The 26,151-nt window shown below is 49.4% G+C and overlaps 1 protein-coding gene across 3 annotated transcripts in view; it reads left to right on the top strand.

Annotated features, from left to right (window-relative positions):
- SLCO3A1 (solute carrier organic anion transporter family member 3A1) overlaps positions 1-26,151 on the top strand; it is a 404,171-nt gene that overhangs the window by 60,706 nt on the left and 317,314 nt on the right. For all 3 annotated transcript variants that reach the window (XM_060401578.1, XM_027957049.2, XM_012098412.5), the window contains exon 2: positions 20,422-20,887. In XM_060401578.1, coding sequence (XP_060257561.1) covers positions 20,422-20,887 — 466 coding nt within the window. The remainder of the gene's footprint in view (positions 1-20,421; positions 20,888-26,151) is intronic.

The raw sequence follows: 26,151 nt of genomic DNA, 5'->3' as shown, positions 1-26,151 counted from the left end.
GGTTTCCAGTTTCTCCATATCCTTGTTAATGCTTCGTATTGTCTGTATATTTTTCATTACACCCATTCTAGTGGGCGAGTAGTGGCACTTTATGATTTTCATTTGCATTTCCCTAAAAACTAAAGATGTTGAGCACCTTTTCAAAGGCTTATTAGGCATTCGTGTTGGTGGAATGTCTGTTTAAATTGCCAATTTTAAAAACTGGGTTGTCTGTTATTTTATTGCTAAGGTGTAGCTTTGGTAGAAAGTGTTGTTCAGATCTCTATTCTTCACTGATTTTCTTTCCAGTTGTTTTATCAGTTATTAAGAGGGATATTAAGGTCTGTATCTATTATCATCGAATTGTTTATTTCTCCTTTCGTTTGTCAATTTCTGCTTCATTTATTTTGGGGCTGTCTTATTAGTTTGATGTCATTAGGTTTACAGCTACCACTTTGTAATTTGTTTTATATCTCATATCTTTTTGGTTTCTTTCATCTTTCTTTAATGCCTTCTTCTGTGTTAAATAGTTATGTTTTGTTTTAATTCCTTCTCTCCTTATGTTTTGAGTTATTTTCCTAGCAATTGCATCTACGATATGCATCTTAGGTTATCACAGTCTACTTCAGATTAGTACTGACTTAATTCCTATAAAATATGGAAGCTTTGCTGCAATACAGCTCAATTTCTTCCTCCTCATTTGTGCCACTGCCATACATATATTACATCTGTATTTGTTGTAAATTAAACATTACATTTATTGTTTAATGTATCCTATACCTTTTATTATTTATTTATTTAATATTTGAGTATCATCAAATCTGAGAAAACTCCTAGCACTCTTTTTACATTTTTTTCATATTTTCTTCATATAGATTGTACACGTCTATTTATTTATTTGTTAATTTGGGGCCACGCTAGGTCTTCATGGCTGTGCATCGGGCTTTCTCTAGCTGCAGCCAGCGAGGCGATTTTTCCTTGTGCTGTGCGGGCTTCTCTCTGGGCAGCTCCTCTGCTGCAGAACAGACTCCAGGTGCACGGGCTTCAGCAGTGTGGGCACCTGGGCTCAGCAGCTGCGACTCTCAGACTCTAGAGCGCAGGCTCAGTAGTTTCAGCCCACGGGCGTTGCTCTGTGGCATGTGAATCTTCTTGGACCAAGGATCAAACCTGTGTCCCCTGCATTAGGGTGGATTCTCATCCACTCTGCCACCAGAGAAGTCCACAATTCTATACCTTTTAAAGAAGTTAAAAGGAAAAATAGAAAGCCTTTTGTGTTTACCCACATATTTAATTTCCCCGATACTCTTTCTTAGTGTATACATTTGCGTTACTCTATGGTGTAATTTCCTTTCCACCTGAAGGAATTCCTTTTTAGTATTCCCTGCAAAGAAGATCTGCTAGCAATGAATTCTTCCAATCTTGTTTATCTCAGAACACCTTTACTTTGCCTTCAGTTTCAAATGATAGTTTTGTTGGTCATGGGATCTGTGATTGACAGTTTCTTCTTTAAGTTCTTCAAGTATGCTGTTCGGCTGCTTTCTGTCTTACCTCGTTTCCAATGGAAAGTCAGCTCGTAATCTTATTGAACATCCCTTCTGTGTGATGGTTTGTTTTTTTTTTTTTTTCCTCATTACTTCTTTGAAGGTCATCTGTTGTTGTTTTTTTGCTGTGTTACTGTGTTACTTATAATGTGTCTGGGCATAGATCTCTTTGCTATTGCCCTATATGGGGTGTATTGAGCTTCTTAAACCTATAATTTTTTTTTTTTAAGTAAATTTTGGATATTTTAGCCTTTTTTTTCCCGAATACTTTTTCAGCCCTTTTCTCTCTTCTTACCTTATGGGACTTCCATTATATATATATTCATTATACTTGCTGGTTCCCCATAGGTCTCTGAGCTTCTGTTCACTTTTCTTCTCAGTTCTTCAGATTGATACTATATTAATTTATCTTCCAGTTCACTGACTATTTCCTCTGTCATCTCACATCTGATATTGAGCCTCTCTAGTGAAATTTTACTTTCAGTCATGCTTTTCAACCGCAAAATTTCCATTTTGTTTCTTCTTGTTGTTATAATAACTGTGCCTTTATTTAGATTCTCCATTCACTGGATTGTTATGATATTGTTATTAAAATTTTAAACATGGGTTTGTTTAGCGTTTTAAACATTTATGTTAGGTACTCTGAATCTTTGTTATGTCCAACAGTGAGGACCCACTTTGCCTCAACTTCTATTGATTACGTTTTTCCCCTGAGAAGGGAAAGACTATGCTTTCCTGGATTTTTTTTCTTTTTCATGACTCTTAATGTTTTATGAAAAATTGAATGTATTAGATAGTATATTCTAGCAACTCTGGATTCAGTTTTCTGTGCACACCCTCCCTCTCCAAGTGAGATGTGTTTTATCGCTGTTTAATGACGTACCTAGACCACATCTGTGGAATCTGTCTCTCTCGTGGTGTATGGGCACGGATATCTTGCCTCTGTTTTTGGTTTTTAATTCTTGTGTGTGTATGTGTATGTTTCATGTTTTAAATTCTTGTTTTATTTTCAAGTCTTTCTTCCTAGGAGTCACCCCTGTGTCTGCATAGTCAATGGCTGGTCATGTCAGATGCCTCAAGCACTACACTTTTATTCAGACTTAAGACAGCTTCTTGTCTTCCCAGCCTTCACTTTCCTCTGGGCCCTCTGGCCTCTCCTCTGACTGTGCGCACAAGCTCACAGGCAGGAGTGAGGAGAGAAGGTGGACCCTCTCTGCCCTCTTCTCCACTTGTGTGTGGGCTTTCAGTCAACCAGAGATCTGTGGGGGGCTTATCCAGGCAGGACTGTATGGTTGGCCCTCCCATTAATTTTCTGTCTAGTCAGCCAGTCTGTTGCTGGGCCCAGCCAGCATCAGGACCTCAGTGTAGCTGAAGTGGACTCCCCTGTCCGTTTGCTGCTGGGATTGTTATTCTTACTTACAGCACCATGGATGTGGGTTTTCGCATCCACTGCAAATCCAGTGGACTCCCTCCAACCACACGGCTGCTGGTTTGCAAGGCCAGTCCACCTGGTAGAACCCCTCGGTCACCGGGAGGGGCATGGGAGCCAGGGAGGGAACCCAGACCCCCGCTGTTCTTACCAGAGGTTCGGAAGTTCTTCTGGAATAAATGCTCCTCAATTTGTTATATGCTTTAGTCAGTTTCTGGAGTCTTGAAACAGTTGTTTTTGATAATTTTATCTGGTTTGAGCATTGTTCTTTGAGGAGAGGATTTTGAAGTTTAATTGGAGGATAATTGCTTTATAATGTTGTGTTAGTTTTTGCTGTACAAAAAGTGAATTGCTATATGTGTACCTACATTCCCTCTCTCTTGAGCCTCCCTCCCAGCCTCCCCTTATCCTACCCCACTGGGTCATCACTGCGCACCGGGCTGACTCCCTGCAGTTTTCGGCAGCTTCCCACTAGCTGTCTATCTCACACACGCCAGTGTACATACGTCGGTGCTACTGTCTCAATTCATCCCACGCTGGAAAGGGATTTTGTTAAGCTGCTCACACGGCTATTCTCACCCCATTATCTTTCCCCATCTTTTAGAGAGGAAAAACCACGTGGCAGAAAAATCTTGCCTCAGTTAAAGGTATGCACCCCGACACCAGACCTCCTGGGCTTTAATTAGCCCTGACCCTTTCTACCTGAAAGAACTTGGGCAAATCACTTAACCTCTGGGCCTCTGCCTCTTTAACCATAAAGTGGGGATAATAATAGTACCTGCCTAGTGGGATTACTGTGAGAATGAAGTGGATTAATAAACAGAGAGTGATAGGAGCAGTGCCTGCTGCACCACAGTGCTATAAGATGTTAGCTTGTGTTATTTCAGGGAGGGTTGGGACTTATGCAGGACTTGAGTTCCCATATCCTTGGCCTAGTACCTTGCCCACAATCAGTCCCTCTGACCCACAGATCATCTTCATTAAGTGATGCTTGAAGTGTGGAGGAAATGAGGGCAACTGTCAGAGAAACCACAGGTGTGAGGAGGAAAGCCTGCGGGGGACCCGAGGAACAGATGGCTCTGTGCCTTGTTGAGGCCAAATGCCATTCAGTCTTTGTCCTGGGCTCATGGGTATTTTTCCTCCCAGCACCAGGAACTGCCTGAGATGTCCAAGTGCTGCCCATGTACTGTATTGAGTTTGAGACCAGGTCTGCACTGTTGCACGAAGCAGTTAATTAGCGCAGTCCCCACATTTCAGAAATCTCCTTGCATCAGGCTCCAGGCGTGGACAGAACAGCTTGGCCAAGCTGCTACTTTTGTTGCTGTTCTGTCACTCGGTCGCTGACCCTTTGGGACCCCACGGACTGCAGCACTCAGGCTCCCCTGTCCTTCACTGTCTCCCGGAGTTTGCTCAAACGCACACGTCCATTGAGTCGGCAATACCATCCAACCACCTCCTGCTCTGTTGCCCACTTCTCCTCGTCCTCTCATCTTTCCCAGGATCACGGTCTTTTCCAGTGAGTCAGCTTTTTGCATCAGGTGGCCAAAATATTGGAACTTTAGCAGCAGTCCTTCCAATGAATATTCAGGGTTGATTTCCTTTAGGATTGAGTGGTTCGATCTCCTTGCTGCCCAAGGAACTCTCAAGGGTCTTCTCCAGCACCATAGTTCAAAAGCATCAGTTCTTTGGCACTCAGCCTTCTTTACGGTCCAACCCTCATATCCATACATGACTACTGGGAAAGCCGCAGCTTTGACTATACACACCTTTGGTCAGCTTCTCTAGGGACTTGCACAGAGGGGAAGACCACTGGGGAACTGCAGGAGGACAGGGGAACTTACAATGTGTGTTTACCAACCCAGGCTGCTGCGTGCCTGTGCAGAGCCATTGCATCTGTGGGGAATTGGTACTGTTGCCGCCAGTGGGCACAAGTTGGGTACGGACTGAATTCTGTCCCTGCTCACCACCTTGGTGGGTCACTGTTGAGCCAGACAGCTGTATGTGGTGACTGGCTTATCCACCCTGGGCCCCACTCAGTGCTCAGAAGCAGGGCTGCAGACATGATAAAAGAACTCTTGCTCTCAAGGAGTTTCATTCTTCATGGGCTACGCCGGGCAAGCCAAAACAGTGTTGGCCAGAGAGAAGGTAAAGACAGGGGATGTTCATGGAGGAGGTGTCATTTGAACTGCCTGCTGTTGGATAAGGAGGAGTTTCTGCAGAGACTGGGTGTGGAATGGATGGTATTTGCTCATTTGCAGACCAGGGTAGGAAAGTGAGAGCAGGGCTTGCTGACCCCTGCTTGTGCAGGAAGCTGACAGAGAAGCAGAATGCAGCTGGATCTCTGCAGGTCTGGCAGCGAGGACAGGGAGCTTGGGCTTTCCTCATTGGCAGTGGGCGTCACTGGAGAGTTTTATGTGGAGAATTAATTGGGGATGGACTGAGCGAGGTGAGACAGCAAAGAACACAGCAGTCCCTGCCAGTGCACTTGGGAGAAGTCAGGGAGGAAGAGGGGATGAACAAGAGGACTGAGACCTTCGAGGACTGGAGGAGGGGGTAGGAGGATGGGAGGGAGAGGAGGAGGAGCAGAGGCCAGTGGGATGAGGGACCAAGGAGGGCCGGGGGGGTTCTGCAGCCTGGGACCGGGCAGATGATGTCCCCGGAGACAGAGGTCAGCGGGGCCGAACCCACTGTGTGATGAGGGGGGCAGAATTCTGTGCTGGGAGCTGCGGAGGCCGGGCGCGGTGACCGTCCCAGGCTGCAGGCAGGGACTGGGGGTCATGAGCACGTGGGAGGTGGGGCATGTGAAGACCCTCCCGTGAGAATACAGCAGTGACTCCAGAACCCTCAGAGGTGACTTGAGAAAGCCCGAACGATGAGGGCAGGAAAATAGCACACCCATTGAAGATGTAGGGGCTCCTTGGGAAGTTTTAGCAGGAGCAGCTTCCACGGCCCTAGCAGAGTTGGAGAGCGCCACTGCTCCATGTTGGCTTGAGTGTGAAGAACAGGGCCATCTACCCTGCAGACATAGACTTTCTTTGGTATTTCTATAAATATTTATTTATTTTGGTGGTGCTGGGTCTTAGCTGCGGCCCACAGGATCTTTAGTTGTGGCACGTAGGATCTAGTTCCCTGACTAGGGATGGAACCTGGGCCCCCTGCATTGGGAGCTCGGGGTCTTAGCCACTGGACCCCCAGGGAAGCCCCAAGCATGGAAGGAAAGATGAACAATGGCAGTGATCAGAAGGTGATTTTAAGTTTGGGTTTTGACATGGATGGGCATTGGGCAAGCTTGGGGAGAGAACGGAGACGCAGCCAGTGGAGGGAAAGAGAGATAAAAGGAGGCAGAGTGGAGGAGGGGGGCCTTCAGGAGGGAAAGAGGGATGGCTGGCAGAGGGAGCTGCGCTGAGTAGGGGAGGCTGGAGCCCCAGTGGGCACCCCTCTCCTAGCTCCGCCCCGAGTCACCTCCCACATCAAGATCCAGCAGGAAGAGACGCTGTTGTTGCCTCCACAGTTACGTCCACTTCTCTAGCTTCTCAGTCAGTTACAGGGGCCCCTTGGGTACTTAGTTCGTATGCTGGCACAGCAGTTTTATCTCCTTGAACAGGGTAAGTTGCATCCAACAAGTCATAGACTGCTTTACTCAGCGAGGAGTGAGGCCAAGTGGTGCTGAGTACTTGTTTCTAACATGGGCTAGGGGACATGGGCTGAGCATCAGGAAGCATTGTTGTCACTTATAGGCATGTGTGTGTGTGTGTGTGTGTGTGTGTGCTAAGTTGCTTCAGTTGTGTCTGCCTCTTTGCAACCCCACTGACTGTGGGGTCCAGCTGGCCAGGCTCCTCTGTCCATGGGATTCTCCAGGCAAGAATCCTGGAGTGGGTTGCCATTCCCTTCTCCTGTAGGCATGTGATCCTGGACTAACTACGTCTCTACTCTGGTCTCCTAGGTCCTCCCAGTAAAGTGCTGGAGGCGGGGCAGGGGGCGGGAGCTAGGTCATCTTCAACATCCATTTGGGCAGGAGCGTCTGTCATTCCCTCCATCCATGAACATGTCTCCCCAGTGAAACCTGAGGGTGTGCTGTGCCTGAAAGTGAAAGGGAAGTTGCTCAGTCATGTCCGACTCTTTGCGACCCCATGGACTGTAGCCTACCAGGCTCCTCTGTCCATGGGATTCTCCAGGCAAGAGTACTGGAGTGGATTGCCATTTCCTTCTCCAGGGGATCTTCCTGACCCAGGGATCGAACCCAGGTCTCCTGCATTCTAGAGAGACGCTTTACCACCTGAGCCACCAGGGAAGTACTGTGCCTGAGATGCCCTGAAATGACAGTAGAAGGATCTGTACCTGGATTTGAGCAGTGAGCTGGTGTGAGCTGGTGTGAGCAGCCTGGGGAAGATGACCTCTTTCCTTCATTGCTCTGACACCAAAACTGGCCTATCGGAGTCTCCTGGAAGCTTTCTTAATGCACACGAGCAAGCGGTGTTTTGTTCTGACCCCTGTTTATCTTACGCCTGGATGCACAGGCTTTGGCAACCGTATTATTTTCTTATCAGCTTATTTGGGTGGTTCATTGCTGAGAGAGAATATAATTAGGTGGAAGTAGATTATCTTGGTATTTAGGACTTAACCTTACCTGTCTGGTGGTTTGCTCTTGAGGAATTTATAAGTAATGGCTTTGTACACAGTCCTGGTAGAAACAGTTTGTGTGTAGCATACTCCTGTGGGATTACAAGTAAAATCAGGAGACCCGGCAGAAAAAGAAATGCTTAAGCATAGCTCTCACATTGTTGTTGTTCCATCACTCAGTCGTGTCTGACTCTTTGCAGCTCCATGGAATGTAGCTCCATGGAATGCAGTACGCTAGGCTTCCCTGTCCTTCACTGTCTCCTGGAGTTTGCTCAAATTCATGTCCACTGAGTCAGTGATGCCATCCAACCATCTCATCCTCTGTCGTCCCCTTCTCCTCTCACCCTCAGTCTTTCTCAGCATCAGGGTCTTTTCCAGTGAGTCAGCTCTTTGCATCAGGTGGGCCACTGTTATTGCTCTAACATGGCTGCAGGCTTGAGTCAAGAGATTCCTGGTATGCAAAGCAAAAAGGGAAATACAGCTATACTCTTTCCTGTTTAATAGTCTTTGGTCGGAGGTGCCTGGGGGGATGGGAATGGGAAACGATAACATTAGTTCCTAGGGAAAACAGAGCTTTTTCTAGTACTTAATGAAAACCATTTCTCATATCAGCTTTATCCTAGTGTTTCTGAAAATACATATATATTTTCTCAAGGGATCCACAGTATTTGATAAAAGGCCTCCACAGTCAGCAGTTTCAGAAACTATATATCTCAATGGATAATTAACAATGAATATTACCTTTGGGAGATCTCTCATAGTTTTGTGAAGAAACCTATCTATCTTTGTTAGCCCAGAATTTTTAAAATTTCTATGACTGCATGATGTTTTTCCTTCCTACATAGCTTTTTAAAAATACATATTTATTTATTTTAACTGGAAGATAGTTACTTTACAGTACTGTGATGGTTTTTGCCATACATCAGTATGAATTGGCTATAGACATACATGCATCCCCTCCCTCCTGAACCCCCCTCCCACCTCCCTTCCGACCCCACCCCTCCAGGTCATCACAGAGCCCCGACTTTGAGTGCCCTGTGTCATATATCAAACTCGCACTGGTTATGTATTTTACATGCTTTTTAGACAATTTTCCTTATTTGGCTGCACCGAGTCTTAGCTGTTGTACTCGGCCTCTTTGACCTCTGTAACAGCATATGGGATCTTTAGTTGCGGCATGGAAACTCTTAGTTGTGGCTTACAGGATCTAGTTCCCTGATTAGGAATCGAACTTAAGCCCCTTGCTTTGGGAGCCTGAAGTCTTAGCCACTGGACTACAGGGGAAGCCCCTTCCTGCACAGCTTTTAACAGTAATTCCATTAGGCTGGGGGTGGCGGGGATGGCTTCCCTGGTGGCTCAGATGGTAAAAAATAAAATCTGCCTGCAATACAGGAGACCCAGGTTTGATCCCTGGGTGGGGAAGATCCTCTGGAAGAGGGAATGGCTACCCACTCCAGTATCCTTGCCTGGAGAATCCCATGGACAGAGGAGCCTGGCAGGCTGCAGTCCATGGGGTCACAAAGGGTCAGACAGCACTCAGCGACTAACACTCACTTCCACATTATTTTTAAACAGCAGGCTTAGCTAACAGAGCCCGGTAGCCTTCTCCACCGAGGTCAGGGGCGCCTCCCCCTGGCAGGGAGCCTAGTGCTCCATCACTCGAGTGTGGAGTCCGTGGGACTGGGCGTCAGTCCTGGCCCCTCTGCTCACCAGCTACATGGCCATCAGTGGGACAGTCGTCTTCTCTAGCCTCAGCTTTCTCATCTGTAAAACTGGATAATAATATGGCCAACCTCCTGGAATCATCATGTATAATCATCATGAATAATCACTATGTCAATAGAGCCTGCAAGACCATCCCTGGATAAGTAAATAATAAGTGTTCCTTGGGTTGTAATAAATCTTCCCCCCATTCCAGAATGTTCCCCGCCTGGAGGCCACATTCCTCCCACATGACTGGGTACAAACTCGAGTGCTTCTTTGGGTACTGACCATGCTTCTCTTTATTCTGGCAGAGAGCAGCTCTATTGGCCCTTTGTGATAGCTATCTTCATAGTTGTCTTGTCTATTATACTATGAGCTGGTTAAGGGCATCTGCAGCCCTGAGATGAGAACCTGGCCCAACTACTCAGTCTGGGGTTCTCAGTCCATCTAACACTAAGCACAGGCCCTCGGCATGTAGTGAGTCTGATTCAGTGAACACGGCTCTGCCTGGGGAGTGTGTGTGTGTACACTGTTAGTGTATCAGATGGAAATCTCTTAAGACTGGTCCTCTGTACTTTTTTGTTGAATGTAATTCTTGTTGAGAAAATCATTTAACTTATATTGTTCTTGAAGTTTCTCTAAAGAGACCTGGCACCACATAAATTGTGAATTCAAAGAATGGTCTCAAGTCCTGTGAAAGGTACTAAACTGTTAATAATAGTCAGGACTGATGCAAAAGATTTCTGATAATATGTTTATAGCTCAGTCACTGAGTGAAAGAAAATTCTATTATCTGTGCCCAGCAGGGATGGAAAACCCTCATTTTTCTGCAGTGGACCACTGAGCTATAGAGAAAAATCAATGGTGAGACTCATAAGTAGGAAGCAAATTTAGAGGGTTTTTTTTTTTTGTTTTTTATTTTAAAGAAGAGGATCATAAAATATGACACATTTAATTCTCTTAGAATTAAATGAACATGAGATTTCACTAAATATAAAGAATACAAAAAAAGAGGCCTCTGTTGTAGTTTAGGGCTCTTTAGGAGAGAATGTAAGCAGAAGAGAGAAAGCAAGAAACAGGGACTAGAGGGGGAAACGGTCTGAGAAAGATGCAAATAATGCAGAAGACAGGAAGTCTTAGAGACGCAGGTGAGTGAGGTCTTTCTAAGGAAAGAGGATCCAGGACTCTGGTCTCAGACAGAGTGATCAGAGGGAAGTGATGGTTTCTCACTAAGCCCCAGGTGCAGAGAGGGCGGGCGGATGCTGCTTCCAGGAAAGGTACGGCTGTGTTGCACATTCGCAACCTCAGGCATCACTGCAGTCACAGTCACGTTGTACAGCGTGTTTCCTTCTCATTTTAACCATGTGGCAAGATTCAAAGGACGAATCATCACCTCTGTGTTACAGACCAGGAAAGGGAGTTGCAGGCGTGTTAAATGCATGGCTAGTGCACGGCTTTCAAAATCCCTCATGTCTTCCATCCACCCCTCTTCTCACCCCTTTCCAAAACACTCTGATGCCTGTGGCATGGGCTGGAGGTCAGAGGCATGTCTGCACCACAGTTTCTCTGTGTAATTCTTATTGTTTTATTTTTTTTTAAAATAATTTTGTTGTTGTAAATTTACACCCATTTATTATGTGGTCATAAAAGGGGCTAATTCATTCCATCAGAAGTAAAGTGACATAGGGCTTCCCTGGTGGCCCAGTGACTAAGACTCCACACTCTCAATGCAAGGGGCCCGAGTTCAATCCCCAGTCAGGGAACTAGATCCTGCATGATGCAAATAAGGGTTTGTGGGCTGCAAGGAAGATCACAGATCCCTTGTGCCACAACTAACACCTGGCACAGCCAAATACATACCTTTTTTAAAGGCAGCATTAAAAAAGAAGTACTAAAGTAACATTGACTGCTTGTCTTCCCTGGCTGACCGTGAGACGGATGGGCAGTCTGTCTGCCATTAGGGGAATTCCAGGGCTTACTGTTGTGCTGTCCTCTGATACCTGGTTCTGCAAACCTCAGATCCTGGAATTCACAAGTGACTACCTTGTGTGTGCTATTTCCCCTGTGCCCTCAATGACTCACTCCAAGGAGCTGCTCTTCAGGTAAAAACAGAACCACACAACGTGCCTCCCTGATGCACTTGCTGCTGCTGCTTTGTCGTAGGCAGACACTGTCTGAGCTTTTGAGGTTGGGCCCCTTCCTGCCTTTGCTGCGAGACCACATCCTGGCCCATCAGACAAGCAATTGATATGGGCTTGAAAATTCCTTCCATGGGCTTAGAAAACAAACTTGCATTGAAGTTGTGCCGAGAATGGCTTTTCCATGTCAGCAGCAGGAGCACTTTGCAAACTTGTTATAAATGGCCAGCCTTGTTATTGCCAGACGCGGGAATAAGGCAGTTTCCCGTACTGGATGGTGGAGAAGCCAGCAGGACTTTGGCAATCTGTGGCCTGAGACCAAGTCCAGCCACGGCTTATTTTCATTAATAAAGTTTTCTTGGAATGCAGTCGTGGCCATCAGTTACGTACTGCCCAGGGATGCTGCTCGGGCACTCAGATGGCAGAGTAGGAGAGTCGCTATAGAGACAGAGTGGTCCACATGCTGAAAATATTTACTACCTGGCTCTTCATGGAAAAAGTGTGCTGATCCCTGTTCAGGAGCTCGGGGCCTTTCTTTGACTGCGGTTTAGCATGAGGCTGACAGCCAGGCTGTTTCTGCGCCTGCTCTCAGCATCGCTGGGCCCCGCTGCTGGGCGTGTGGTTTGCGAGTACAGCTGACATTCCCCGGGGGGCGGGGGTGCTGGACAGTCATGTCCCGTGGCCCTTGGAGTAGAAGGGCTTCCAGGCGTAGCTTCTCTGCACTCGTGGGCTCTCCCCAGCTCTCTCAGCCCTCACGCGGGCTCCAAACTGAGCTGGGGAGACTCCCCAAAGTCCTCCTGGGCCCCATCTTCCTGGGCCCAGGCTGTCAGCCGTGGCTCTGCTGCTCTTTGCTCCCGAGACACCCCACACAGGCACCCTTCTCTGTGGGTTGACAGCGTGTGCCTGCGGAAGCCTCGTTTCTCTCCAGCACCGCTGAAATCGCCGCCGGGGCAGTTTCTCCTCCCTCCATCCCATACCCCGCCACCAGGATAGTGTCTCCGAGGGATGGCTCCTGCTCAAGAACCTCCCTTGGCTCCCCAGTGACCTCCAGATCAACCTCAGCCTGGTCTTCAAGGCTGTTTCATCTCCCCACAGGGCTCTTGTAACTGAAAGTGGGGTCCACCTGATTGTCGCTCAAAAGCCGATAAAGAGGCCGGGTTGGTAGAAAGGAAAGTTTGCTTTATTGTGGATGCCAGCGACTTGGGATAGTGGCAGGGGGTGGATGCCTGTTCAAAGGCCAATTTCCCCCTCCACCCTACCAACAATCAAAGGCTTTTTTATAGGCTGAGGGAGGCAGAAACAGCACAGTCAGTTCTGACAGTCATCTGGCAGTGGGTCATCGGTGGTCTGACCAGCGTCATCTTGATTGTTTTAAGTGCAGTTAGTCTTCATTTCCAGGATCAGCTTGTTCTCATTTCCTCGAGGCCAGTTCTTGGAACTGTGGCAGCTCATAGCTGCAGTGTGGTTATCATGTAGTTAACTCCTTCCATGTGGCGGCGGTTTCAGTATCCGTTAGACAGCTCACAGGATATGGCTCAGAATATTATCTATAGCCCTTGAGGAACTGAAGGCCTTTGCCTTTCCTTCTCCAGGGGATCTTCCCAACCCAGGGATCGAACCCGGGTCTCCTGGATTGCAGGCGGATTCTTTACCATCTGAGCCACCAGGGTATCCCCACTTACGGACTAAGCCATTGTTACGTGGTCTCCTTTGCCTGTTCGTCTTTGCTTCTGCATTTTCTCACTTCTCTGATTGAACTTATTCTTTGGCTAAGCTTTTCTACAGAGAGAGGCAGGCTGAGGATGTGGCGAGGAGGGACCATGGTGTCCTGCTCCCTTTCCCCCAGGCTAGCCTGAGCTCCCCCTCCTCAGTGCCCCCCCCCCCCACCGCACTGATCTTCACTCTCAGAAAACTGTGCCTCCCCACCCCCTGCCCATGTATGAAAGTCCAGCTTATTCTTGCTGCATCCCAGGTCGGGTTCCCTCCACTTGTAGCCAGAGGTGTGTCCTCATTCCCTGAGCCTCCTGCCACTCTAATGCATGACCCCGCAAGACCAGCGGTGTTGTTAGGACCCTTTCTTTCTCCTCTCCCCCAGGTCTTACACCCCCACAGGGCAGGGATTCCTTCTCAGCCTTAGTCATATTCCTTGTACTTCCCACCCCAAGCAGGCCGTCTGTGTGGCTCTATTTGGAAGTCACACGGCGCATGCGCACCGTGGATGTGGGCACCAGCTGCTGTGAATCCTGACCTCATGGTGCTCTTATTGTTAGCCTTGCTGCACAGGTGCAGAGACAGCGCAGAAAGATCCACGTGGCCAAGTGCTGTCAAAGCCAGATTTGAGCTGGAGGCCCCGGTGCTCCACCCCGACAGGACCAGGGTGCGCGGTTGTAAGCACCCTGCACTTGGGCCCTGTGCGTCGACACACACTCCCCCACCTGCCTGTGTATTAGCATCACCTGGGAGCTTTCACAGACTCCCGCCTGGGCCCCCGCCTCACACATTGTATCTCAGTCCCGGTGAGGGTGGGGTGGTGCTGGTGTGTTTTCCAGGTGATTCTAGTCTAGTCCCCACCCCCTACTCCAGAATAAGAAACCCGACAGGTTGGGGGAGGGCTCACGCGGGCCAGCCTGGGCTTCAGCTGCTGGTCCGGGAGCTGGGCTGCCTCTTCCGTGACCCCCTGCCAACCCTGGCCCTTTCAGAGGTGAGAAAAGACCCATCTGTCCATGGTCTCCTGTCTCATGGCATTTCTGACTTTGCCACCCCATGGACTGCAGCCCGCCAGGCTCCTCCGTCCATGGGAAGCTGAAGGTCTCCCTTTGGGGCTGGGTTCCTTGTGCTGGGCAAGTGCCCCCCAGGGTGCACCTCTGACTCCCTAAGAGGTGAGCCTCCCCAGATGCAACCCAGCTTTCCCATAGGAGGAGGAGAGACTGGATGTGAGCCAGAAATGAGGGAGGGCTTTCAATTGGCATCTGTTTAAAAAAAAAAGCGGGGGCTTCCCTGGTGGCTCAGTGGTAAAGAATCCACCTGCCAAACAGGAGATGAGGGTTCGCTCCCTGGGTCGGGAAGATCCCCCAGAGGAGGAAATGGCAACCCACTCCAGTATTCTTGCCTGGAGAATCCCATGGACAGAGGAGTCTGGCAGGCTGCAGTCCATGGGGTCGCAAAGAGTAGGACATGACTTAGAGACTAAACAATAGCAACAAAAAGCAGGCTTTTTAATCTTGAGGGGAGACAGGCTTATTGAGGACAGAGAGCTGAGCGGAGCAGTGGTTCTCAAAGTCTGGTCCATAGATCAGCAGTATCCACATCACCTGGGAGCTTGTTAGAAATGTAAATTCCCAGACGCATCCCAGATGCTCTGAGTCAGAGGAGACTCTGAGCTTGGGCTCCAGCAGTCCCATACCCTCTGGGTGATTTTGCTGCCAATGAAGGTTGAGAACTGTTGCTCTCGATTGATGGTAAGTATGTGGGAAGAACGGAATTTGCCTGCAGTGTGGGAGACACAGGTTCAATCCCTGTGTCGGAAGAAGGAAAATCCCTGGAGAAGGAAATGGCAGCCCACTCCAGTATTCTTGCCTGGAGAACCCCATGGAAGGAGGAACCAATCAGGCTACAGTCCATGGGGTTGCAAAGAGTCGGACTTGACTAAGCAACTAACACTTTCGCTTTCATGTGTGTGGGACACTTGGAGTGTCAGTGGTGTTCATACCTCCCCCCACTGGGCACCAGAGATTCCCCGCCCCCGCCCTCAGCCCAACCCAGGGTTTTTTATAAAACCTCAGACTCCTGGGCCTCATCTCAGGGTTTGGTAATCTGTATTTTTGACCAGTGCTCCAGGATATTCTGAAATTCAAGTGTATTTTTTTGTTTGTTTTTGAACTGGGATAGCAGAAACCTGATAAATATTGCATTCTTTTAATAATCACTTTGTATCTACTTCGGGCAGGGTGAGGACACGTCCTCTTTTCCTCCTGTGGCTTCCTTCATCTCCAATTATCAAGACATGGCCATCAGACCTGTTAGCTGTTGAGTGGAGACAGCCATTGCCACTGGCAGGCACCTTCCTCATTGTTGGATTGCTCATTGCCACCTATGAGCCACAAGTGGGTTTACGGCCTTGTGCATGCTTAATAGTTCAGCTTCTCCAAACTATGGTTTAAATAAGTGAAGACATTGGCCTCTGACATTATTGGGCCACAAAGTGTCTTTTCAGAATATCTGTATAGCTTAACTCTAGATTCAGAGAGGTGTCCATGAGGCTTTGAAGAGGTCACAGGGTCAAGGAGGTCAGGACCCTACTACTCCTCTTCTTGCAGGAGTGGGGGCCCCCTTCCAGGACCGGAGAGCAAGCTCTTGTCTAGCACTTGGAAATGAAGTCTCCGAGGAGACACACGTGCTGACAGAGCAAGAGGCTTTACTGGGAAGGGGCGCCCGGGTGGCGAGCAGGACGGGAAGGGAGCCCAGGAGCACTGTCCTGCCACGCGGCGCCCCCTGTCTGGGTTTCATGGTGGTGGGGTTAGTTTGCAGCTTGTCTCTGGCCCCTCATTCTGACTCGGGGTCCTTCGTGCAGCCCTCAGCCAGGACGGATTCCGGTGAGGAGGATCCTGGAGGTTGGTAGGATGTGTGGGACCTTCCGGAATTCTTCCTCTCGGTAGTGGCTCGTTAGTCCCGTGTTCCTTGCCAGGACCTCCTGTCGCAAGGTACCTCAGGCAGAGGGTCACTGTGGTGCCTGGCCAGGGTGGGCAGTTTCGGTCAGTGTTTCCGCTCCCAATGTCTCCCCTGTGGGTCGCTCTGCAAGGAGCAGGTTTGAGGCAGGACAAGAGTTGTAGGCATGGGCCCCCGCGCTCTCTAGAAGAGCAGGTTCTTTTTGTTTGCCCACCACTGCCTCTGCCTTGCCACCCGTATATCATCGTTATGATCCACACCTGTGTGATGTTTTATGATGGGGCACACCTGCTAGAACGGAGCGGCTGTCACATTTCAGATCTGCTCCCCAGGACGGATGTCATGAAGCCTCGTGGCAGAAATGAAACACACCTTCTGCTCATGCCTGCCTGTCCTTCCTCCCAGCTGCTGTTGCCCTCTCCTCCCCAGATGGGGGTCACCAGGCTGCAGACCCGCCAGCCTGCTCGAGGCCCACCCAGGAGATGCTGCCCACACGTGTCCGCTTCTGTTACTGCCTTGTATTATTTAATTTTTCACATTTTTGGCTGCGCTGGGTCTTCGTTGCCGTGCGGGCTTCTTCTCTAGTTGCGATGCGTGGGGCCTGCTCTCCAGTGGCGGTGCCCCGGCTTCTCACTGCCGTGGCTTCTCGTTGCAGAGCACGGGTTCTAGGGTGCATGGGCTCAGCAGTGGCAGCTCCCAGGTTCTAGAGCAAGGCTCAGTAGTCGTGGTCCACAGGCTTAGTTGCTCTGTGGCACGTGGGATCTTTCCGGATTAGGGATCAAACCTGTGTCTCTTGCATTGGTGGGCAGATTCTTTACCACTGAGCCATCTGGGAAGCCTGTTACAAAGGAAAGAAGGGTCTAAATGAAACCTTCTTTTTCACTTGTCCAGACCTTTGGTCAAGATCTCTGGGAGCATTTGAGAGCCATTTTAATGAGACCAGGAATCATGAAACTTTTCTCGAACATGGCCACTACTTGGTGCTTGAAAAACAATCTAACTTATAGCTCGGGCTGCACGAGTTGTGAGCTGGCCTTGATTTGAGTAGAAAGACAACAGAAACAGGAATCAGAATGGGAATGCTGACGAAGGAGGGTGACACAGCCGTCCAGTCCTTGGTCATGAACAGGGACCTGCACAGCCCTGGGCCCTGCTCTGCAGAGCACACCCCAGGCCCAGGGCTGACAGAAAGGTTGCGGTAGTTTGTGTCATTGCCTTGGTGCTGTGCTAACCCAGGTAGAAGCATCCAGGGCTTTAACAAAATCCCAGCTCCCTGGCTTGGAAACTCAGAGGGACCTGGCATCTAAAATGTCTAAGTGCTTCCTGGGTGCATCCAATCTGAAGGTAGCATTGGAAACCCCTGGGTTAAAGGAGTCTTTTAAAATGTGTGGGGTTGAAAGAAGGCTAACTGGAATTACTGGGCTACTGTTTTTTTTTTTTTAAATAATAAAGGTAAATAGAATAGAGCAGGGGCTCCCCAACCTCTGGGATCTAATGACAGATGATCTGAGGTGGAGCTGATGTAATAATAATAGAAATAAAGTACATAATAAATGTAATGTGCTTGAATCATCATCCTGAAACCATTCCCCCAGCCCTTCCATGGAAAAATTGCCTTCCACAAAACCAGTCCCTGGTGCGGAAAAGGGTGGATGTGGGTGGAATGGAGGTATGTTAATGAGCACAGGTGTGTTTGTGTGGACATTGCAGAGAGGCTGTGCATATGGGATACTGACACCTGTGCCCATGTTTATATGTTTGGAGGAAGGCTAGATCCACTGACTCTTATTACTCCCTTTCCTTAGCAGCACATGTTCAAGTGCTCAGAGGCAGCCCAATCTCCCTAAAGATGTTATATTTGCCTCAGATATTCTTGTTCATTTCCATTGCCACGGTACTGACCTTTTCTGCTCCCTTGTCTCAATAACAAATAGCCCAGCCTCTTTTTCTGCGGGGGTTTACTTCTGTAGCCCCATTCAATCCATCCTCCACATGCTGGCCGTACCTGAGTCACACTCGTATTTTTAGCACTTTGCTGGTCCCAACATGTGCGTGCTGCACACTAAGTCACTCCAGCCGTGTCCAGCTCTTTGCCACCCTATGGACTATAGCCTGCCAGGCTCCTCTGTCCATGGGATTCTCCAGGCAAGACTACTGGAGTAGGTTGCCATGCCCTCCTCCAGAGGATCTTCCCCACCCAGGGATCAAACCCGCATCTCCTGCGTCCTCCTGCATTGGCAGGTGGGTTCTTACCACTAGCGCCACCTGGGCAGCCCCAAGGATAAATGGTGACCATGCTTGCGGATGGCCCTTACCTAGCGTTTACTCATACAAGTGTTTACTCCTGGCACCAGCTCTCAGAGGCATCATCCTTATCCCCATTTTACAGATGGGACAGTGAAAGCATGGAGTGCCTTTGCCCAAGGTGATTGAGAGTCACAGACGGCCCCCGAGCTTTAGTTCTGCACCCCTCTGCTTCCCCACCTCTCCGGACATGTAGGGAAAGGCTACTCTGTGCTAATGGACTTTTCATACTGTTGTGTCTAATCTTCACATCTGTCCTGCCTGATAGGCATTATTATTCCTGTTCCAAAGAAATCAAGGCTTGGAGAAGTTAAGTTGATCAAAGTCCTGAAGCTAATTAAGGAGATCCTAGGTGGGATTCCAGCCAGCAGCCCCCGCCCCAGGCTCTGCGTTCTTTTCACCACACTGCCTGGGATTGTCCGATTCCTCTAGGGCGGCTTCTGAGACTCCGTATAGTCTGTTTACCAACCGACCTTTCCACTCCGTATGTTCCATTCCGCCATGCAGTCATGCCACGTGGCATCCGCTCACCCCATTGCGTTTGCCTGGAGTGCTCTTCCCTGCCCAGCTAGGGCTCCCATCACTGGGAGTCCTCCTACCCAGCTGGAAATGGCACACAGCAGGACAGGGAGGCTATTTGCGTTTTCTCTCCAAGGAACCCTAAAATAATGCATCTCCTCTTCACCCTCCTACGTGATTTTGCATCATGAATGTAGCATGTACCCAGCACACACATCTACCTTCCTGCTAGGGGGGCATCTTGAGGCCAGGGGTCAACCCTCCCTCCTGTTTCCTGTGTTTCTGTTTGTGTTGGCGTATAGTTGCTTTACAACGCTGTGTTAGTCTTGGCTGTACCCAGTGAATCACACATATCCCCTTTTGGGATTCCCTTCCCATTTAGGTCGCCACAGAGCACCTAGATCTGTCCTCCTGTTTCTGTCTTGTGTCCTGGGCATTGTGAAGCCAACAGCAGATATTCAGTAGACATTTGTTAAACAAATGAGGCGCAGACAAGGATGCAAACGTGGGGAAAGTCATCAAACTGTTTGACCCAAGGAAACTCGATACAGCTGGAGTGCACAGACCAGTCAGGAAAATATTTACCTGATGGCCTTGAGAGAAATGTCCAGTGTTTGGAAATTTCCAGAAGGAAGTGAAGAGCTAATGATTATCCTATTGAGCTAATCTGGCTTGTCCATTTTGCTTACCCTAGGTTTTTTTCTCTTTGTAATTTTATTTCCTTCCATATGCTTTGCTAATTACCTCCTGGTAAAAAGCCCAAGAGTCCTATACCTCCAGCATGGACTTGAGAGATAGGATGTAGTTGCGAGACAGTCTGTGAAAGATGTGCCTTTTAAGACTTTCACCAAACTCCTGGAGAAGGGAAAGGCTACCCACTCCAGTATTCTGGCCTGGAGAATTCCATGGACTTTATAGTCTATGGGGTCACAAAGAGTCCGACACGACTGAGCGACTTGCACTTTCACGAGCCCTAAACGGGGCGGCTGTGGGGCAGGGAGGTGGTTCTTATGCGTAGAGGTAGAATCTTGCAGGATGGAAACATGCCAAGGAAAACTTCTTTGCCCGTGGGAAAGTTAATTCTTTAACTGTTTAATTAGGGTTAATGCTAATGTTAGTCACTCAGTCGTATCCGACTCTGCGACGCGCCCCCCACCCCTACCCCCCGGACTGTAGCCTGCCAGGCTCCTCTGTCTATGGAATTCTCCAGGCAAGAATACTGGAGTGGGTAGCCGTTTCCTCCCCCAGGGATCTTCCCGACCCAGGGATTGAACCCAGGTCTCCTGCATAGCAGGCAGATTCTTTACTGTCTGAGCCCCTCAGGAATGAACGGTTAGCATGCCGAGTAAACAGTTTTTGGACTCAAGGTGTAAAGCACTTGGCACAGGTGGTCAAAACAAGGCGAACCAACAGGCTCGGTGGGAGGGTTTAGGATGCGCAGGCGCGCTGCGCGGCGGGAAGGGGGCCTCCCGGGGGGCTTTCCATCAGCACGGGCCTTGAGACTGCCTTCTGCACCCCACAGGTGAGCGTCCTCACCACCCTGGAGCGGAGGTTCAACCTGCAGAGTGCCGACGTGGGCGTGATCGCCAGCAGCTTCGAGATCGGGAACCTGGCGCTCATCCTTTTCGTGAGCTACTTCGGGGCACGCGGGCACCGGCCGCGCCTCATTGGCTGCGGCGGCATCGTCATGGCGCTGGGGGCGCTGCTGTCGGCGCTGCCCGAGTTCCTGACTCACCAGTACAAGTACGAGGCGGGCGAGATCCGCTGGGGCGCCGAGGGCCGCGACGTCTGCGCCGCCAACGGCTCCGGCGGGGACCAGGGCCCCGACCCGGACCTCATCTGCCGCAGCCGGACCGCCACCAACATGATGTACTTGCTGCTCATTGGGGCCCAGGTGCTTCTGGGCATCGGTGCTACCCCCGTGCAGCCCCTGGGCGTCTCCTACATCGACGACCACGTGCGGAGGAAGGACTCCTCGCTCTACATAGGTAGGAGTTGCGCCAGCGCCCGGGGGCCACGGTTCCCCTTGCGGCTGATTCCTGGTGTAGGGAACCAGAGCCAGGGCGTGTGAACAGAGGAAGGAAATTTGGGCCCCAGAACTTTAAGTTTCGTCCGGAGCTTTCATTCTCAGACTAGGGGTGTTTGGGGAAAATGCTGATGCCTGAATTGCACACCCCAGAAAATTCTGGGGGTCTTTGGGGTGCAGCCTGGACTTGTAATTTTTTAAAGAGCTCCCCAGGTAACTCCAGGGTGCAGCAGAATTTGACCTCTGCTGTGCGTGAGCATCAGCAAGCCTGGGAAGGGGGAGGAGGAGATTGAGGGGAGTTTTAAATATATATATATTTATCTGCCTTTGTGTGTGTGTGTTTGGACTTTGGGTGGCCTGGTATTTGCCACCAAGGAATCCTTGGGGGTCTACGCATTAGAAACCCCTGTTATTAATTATCCAAATGACCTTCTGGTCATTGTCTTATTGAAGCTCCAAGATAAAAGTGATTGCATATGCCCAGCATTTGGTATTATTCAAAGTTGGTAACGGTGTGTGTGTGTGTGTGTTATTTTTGTTCCCCTGTAACGGGGTTATTTACTAGAACCGGATATTTGGGAAGAAATAAGGTACGTGTGAGCTTTTGAAAACATTTGTTTTGTGCTTCAATGACTTCTGTTGTTTTATACTGGAAGGATGGAAACCATCTGCCAGCGTTGGGGTTAAGAAACATCCCGGGGTTGAATTACACTTACAGCAAACGAGCTTCTCAGTCACTGCTTCTGGGCACTATCGCATAGTTATTTGTAGGGCAAGGGCTGGCCTGCCGAGCATCTCCATTTGCTTGTTTACTGAGTTTAGTTTTACCTCCCACCATCTGTTAGCTTCTATGATTTGACCCCAGTCACTGAGTGCTTAAACTTTGGGAAGAAAGTGAAATAAATTACCAATACCTGCAGAAGCTCTGTGCCTCCCGAAAGCAGCGTGCCTTGGAGCATAAAGTTAATTACAATATGGAGGTTTAGGTTAAACTAGAACTTGAACAGAATTGGTCAAAAAGCCTCCTACCTGCCAAGTTTCCCCCATACACTGCCCAGGCTGTCTGAGACAGGAGGGTTCAGGGCAGTTACCCCTGAATGCTGGTTGTCCTCGGTGACTTCGTGTCCTACCTGTGAGGTAGATGACTCTATCTAATGCATACGTCATACGTCTTAACCCTCTGTGAACAGGCTCTAGAGTAGAAAGGTAGAGAGTGCATCTCCCCCTCAAAAGGTGGAGAGCTTGTGGGCCTGGTCACAGCCTACCTGTGGAACGCAAAGGACTGATGGCTAGTCCCTCCACCCTGTGCTTAGCCATAATTGTGTCTGAAGGTGGGCGCAGTGGGGAGAGGGGTCTAAGGAAATCATTTGCATTTTGATGCTTTTAAGGCTTCAGTGAAAACCCCTCCAGCATGAGTCTGCTGCAGGCCAGGGAATGGGCCACAGCCTGTAACCAAAACAGTCTCCCCAGGTCCAGCCACGCCACTGGACTCTGACTTGACTGATATCACTCTGGTACCCCAGGATAGAGAGATTTTGGTAGCAGTAACAGCAAGTAGATAAATCAGAGCCCAGAGAAGGAAAAGGGGAGCGAAACGCTGAACTCTTGTGTCTCACAATGAAATCAAGTAGAAAAATGTCTCCCTGGCATCTCTCCTGAAGCCACAGGTGAGGTGGATGACCTCTGCTTAGAGCCCACGCCTGGAGCTTGCATGCTCAGCGTCCTCTTGTGGTCATTTACCCTGATGCTGCTGCTGCTAAGTTGCTTCAGTCGTGTCCGATTCTGTGTGACCACATAGATGGCAGCCCACCAGGCTCCCCCATCCCTGGGATTCTCCAGTCAAGAACACTGGAGTGGGTTGCCATTTCCTTCTCCGATGCATGAAAGTGAAAAGTGAAAGTGAAGTCTCTCAGTCCTGTCCGACTCTTAGCGACCCCATGGACTGCAGCCCACTAGCCTCCTCTGTCCATGGGATTTTCCAGGCAAGAGTACTGGAGTGGGGTGCCATTGCCTTCTCCATTACCCTGATGAGTCAGGCATTTTCCAGCATGGATGGGGCCTCGTTCATAGGTCAAGCTTAGGATATGGACTCATTTTGGCCTTGTGAGAGATGGAAGCTTGGGCTATAGGGCTGACTGTAGCAGGCACAGCCTTTCTCTAGTTCTGAGACTTTTTCTCTGGGATTTACAGTGACTCTCTAGTAGGAGGAATGTCTCAACCAGATTTCTAGCTGGGCCTCCTTTTCTTCTCTGACAGTTTAGTATTCCCAGAGTTGGGAGTGTGTCTGTGTGGTGTGTGGGCAGCGTGGTGGCGTCTGGCCAGATTCCAAGACATGACAGTCCAGGGTTGTGAGCAGGCCTTCCTGAGTGCTTCTGAGCTGGTTTCTTGGGTCTGTGTTTTGAGCAACAGAGAGCAAGCTTCTGCACAGATTGGCCTCCGTAGGTGGCCTTTTGTTCCCCGCATGGTTGGAATTCTCCAGGAACAGTTTAAGAAGGCCATGCATACGCAGAGCATAACTGATCCAATCATATACTGTACAAGTCATAAAACATGTTGGTGACCATGGGGCTGTTTTGGCGTTTATCTCCTGTAAGAGGGAGCTAGTTTCTGAAGCTGTTTAATTTGGCTTTGGAAGTATTTAGGGGAGCCGACCGAATGGAATAGGTATGAATTATGGCATCTTAACTCCCTGCAGCAGGACAGTCTGAAGGGACTGGCCCTGGGAGGTAGGTGTCAATGGATGCCCATCACCTGTTGGGGTGGAGTAGCCTGTGTGCCTCTTGGTTCTGCCCCTGCAGACCAGGTTGAGAGGCCCACGGCCAGCCATCTGATCACAGGCCTGACATGAGTGTGAACTGGGGATTGAAAGGGTTTTAAACCCTGCACGCATGAAGCACAGGCGGTTCACAGCTGCTCCTCCCTCAGGGGTGTCAGCATCGGTCCAGCCACAGGCCACTGGTGACAAGTCCTACCCCTTGAATAATCCCTCTTAGCTTTTGGTTGTACAAAATCCTATGTTTCTGCAGCAGTGTGCTTCTGCATTGGTGACTTACAATGGGTTACCTGTATCGTGAGTCACCAGCTGGGTGCCGTCAGGACATCCCCGGCTATGACCTAGACCCCTACAGCCAGGCGAAAAGGGAAGCGTTCCGTCTCAAATCAAGCTGATAGTTTCTACCCAAGTGACTGTTTGCTCCAGCCTCTTGAGGCTGAATTACTGCCAAACTCCCGGATTCCTTGATGGTCATTCACAAGGGGCTTCTAGGCCTGGCACGATTCTGCAGCCTCTCCTGCCCAGCCTGGGGAGGGAGCCAGGGGAACTCATTACCAGGGGACAAAGCCCGATGAACGGGGACACCGCTCTGCTGGCAGGCTTCTCAGGACCACACAGTGTGGAGCCAAGCCTCATGGCCCAGCCGGAGGAGGACCCAGGGTGGCACGTGGCGCTCTCTCTCCCCAGAGGGACTGATGGAGCAGAGCGGTGGGGGGACTGTGTGGGGTGGGGGCGTGAGTGGGGTCTACCAGCCGACCTCTGGGAGCTGCTCCTACTACTCACCCATGTTCTGACCTTCCACGAGCTCAGCTTTCTTAGCTACTCTGTTTCACCGAGTTCAGACACAGCCTGTTGCATTGTTGGCAACAGTAAGTAGGCTAATGGAATGGACTCGCTGGGTCCTTTCATTAAGTCGCTATGTCAACCAGTTGGTGCCTTGTTTTTTTTCCTCTTTGGGAAGGAAAAGGCTCCTAAGGAGAGTGGTAAGGTTTGGTTTATTTTTTAAGTAACTTTATTTCTAGTTGAAAAGTGTTACATGTTCACTGTGAAAAGTATAGAAAAAGAATCATTTAAGAATAATTACTCTTAGTTTTATGTTTATATAAAATCCTCCTTTTCTGCACTGTTATGCTTTTCTCCACACAAAAGAGGTTTTTATCATGAACATATTTTGCTACTGTATCTCTCTCTCAATATTTCTTGAACATTTCCCTGTGTCATTAAATATTCTTCAATTATGATCTTTCTGTATACATCATATTCCCTTGTGGATCTATACAATAATATTAAATGCCCTCTATCATTGAACATGGATTTTTTTTTTTAAGTTTTGCTCTTATAAAACAAAGCTGACAAGTGAACTGTGATTCTGAAAGGTTAAGTAACTTGCCTGAGATAATAAATGGGCCTGAGCACAGGATCTGAGAGTGATGTTTGTTTTGGTACATCTGGGACAGGGCTGAGGTGGGTAGGGCAGGGGACAGAAGGCTGGGGGATGCTCCAGGGAGTCGGGAGCATGTGAGGGCCTTCCTCAAGACAGCCTGAAGCCTCTCTCAGGGAAAAATCAGAGGTGCCAGAAAGGTGAGAAGAGCGCTGGGTGTCTCAAATCCAAAGGCAGAGATACGGTTGGAATGGGGAACTGGTGCGAAAGCAGAATAGAGAGTTGGGAGGAGAGAGACAGGAGTCCTGACTTACAGTGCACGTCCGGGGTCTGGAGGGACTTTTGCCCTGTTTCATGGTGCTTTGAGTATCGATGGGTGCAGATCAGAGCTGGAGGATTCCGTGTTCCCCTCTCCTCTCTCCAGAACTGTGGACAGTGCACTCTCACTTGGCTGTTCATTCCATCGGAACCACGATCACCATTGGGAAATTGCCCTTACGTCGTGTTGGAAATCCGTCTCCTTACAATGTTCCACGCGCTGGCTCTGGTCTGCCCTATGGGTCCACTTTGGGAAGTGGCGACCCCTCGTCCATGTTTGGTCGCCCCACAGCTACTGAGTGCCAGCCTCGCATGGGCAGGGAAGGGCACCTAAAACGTGGGTCTTCTGTGCTAGGACCTCTGATCCTTACTTGATTCGGTTTCCTCCTATATTCAGCCGCTGTTTCCCTCCTTATGAGGGATGATGCCAAGGCTGGAGGGCTTGTTACTCGGGGGCAGGACCAGGTGAATGGGGCATGCAGGCTTTGGGTGCTGCATTGCTTTGCTGCTAAGTCGCTTCAGTCGTGTCCGGACTGTGTAAGGTAGCACCACAGACTGAGTGGCTTAAACCAGTGGTCCCCAACCTTTTTTTTTTTCTTTTAGCACCAGGGACTGGTTTTGTGGAAGACAATTTTTCTGCCAACCCAGTTGGGGGAGGGTGGTTTCAAAATGATTCAAATACCTTACACTGATTGTGTTCTTTAATAATAGAAATGTTAATAGAATAATCAGTTCAGTTCAGTCACTCAGTCAT

This window comes from Ovis aries, chromosome 18, assembly GCF_016772045.2.
Source record: "Ovis aries strain OAR_USU_Benz2616 breed Rambouillet chromosome 18, ARS-UI_Ramb_v3.0, whole genome shotgun sequence".
Classification (NCBI taxonomy): Eukaryota; Metazoa; Chordata; class Mammalia; order Artiodactyla; family Bovidae; genus Ovis; species Ovis aries.
This window is presented reverse-complemented; position numbering and strand designations above follow the sequence as displayed.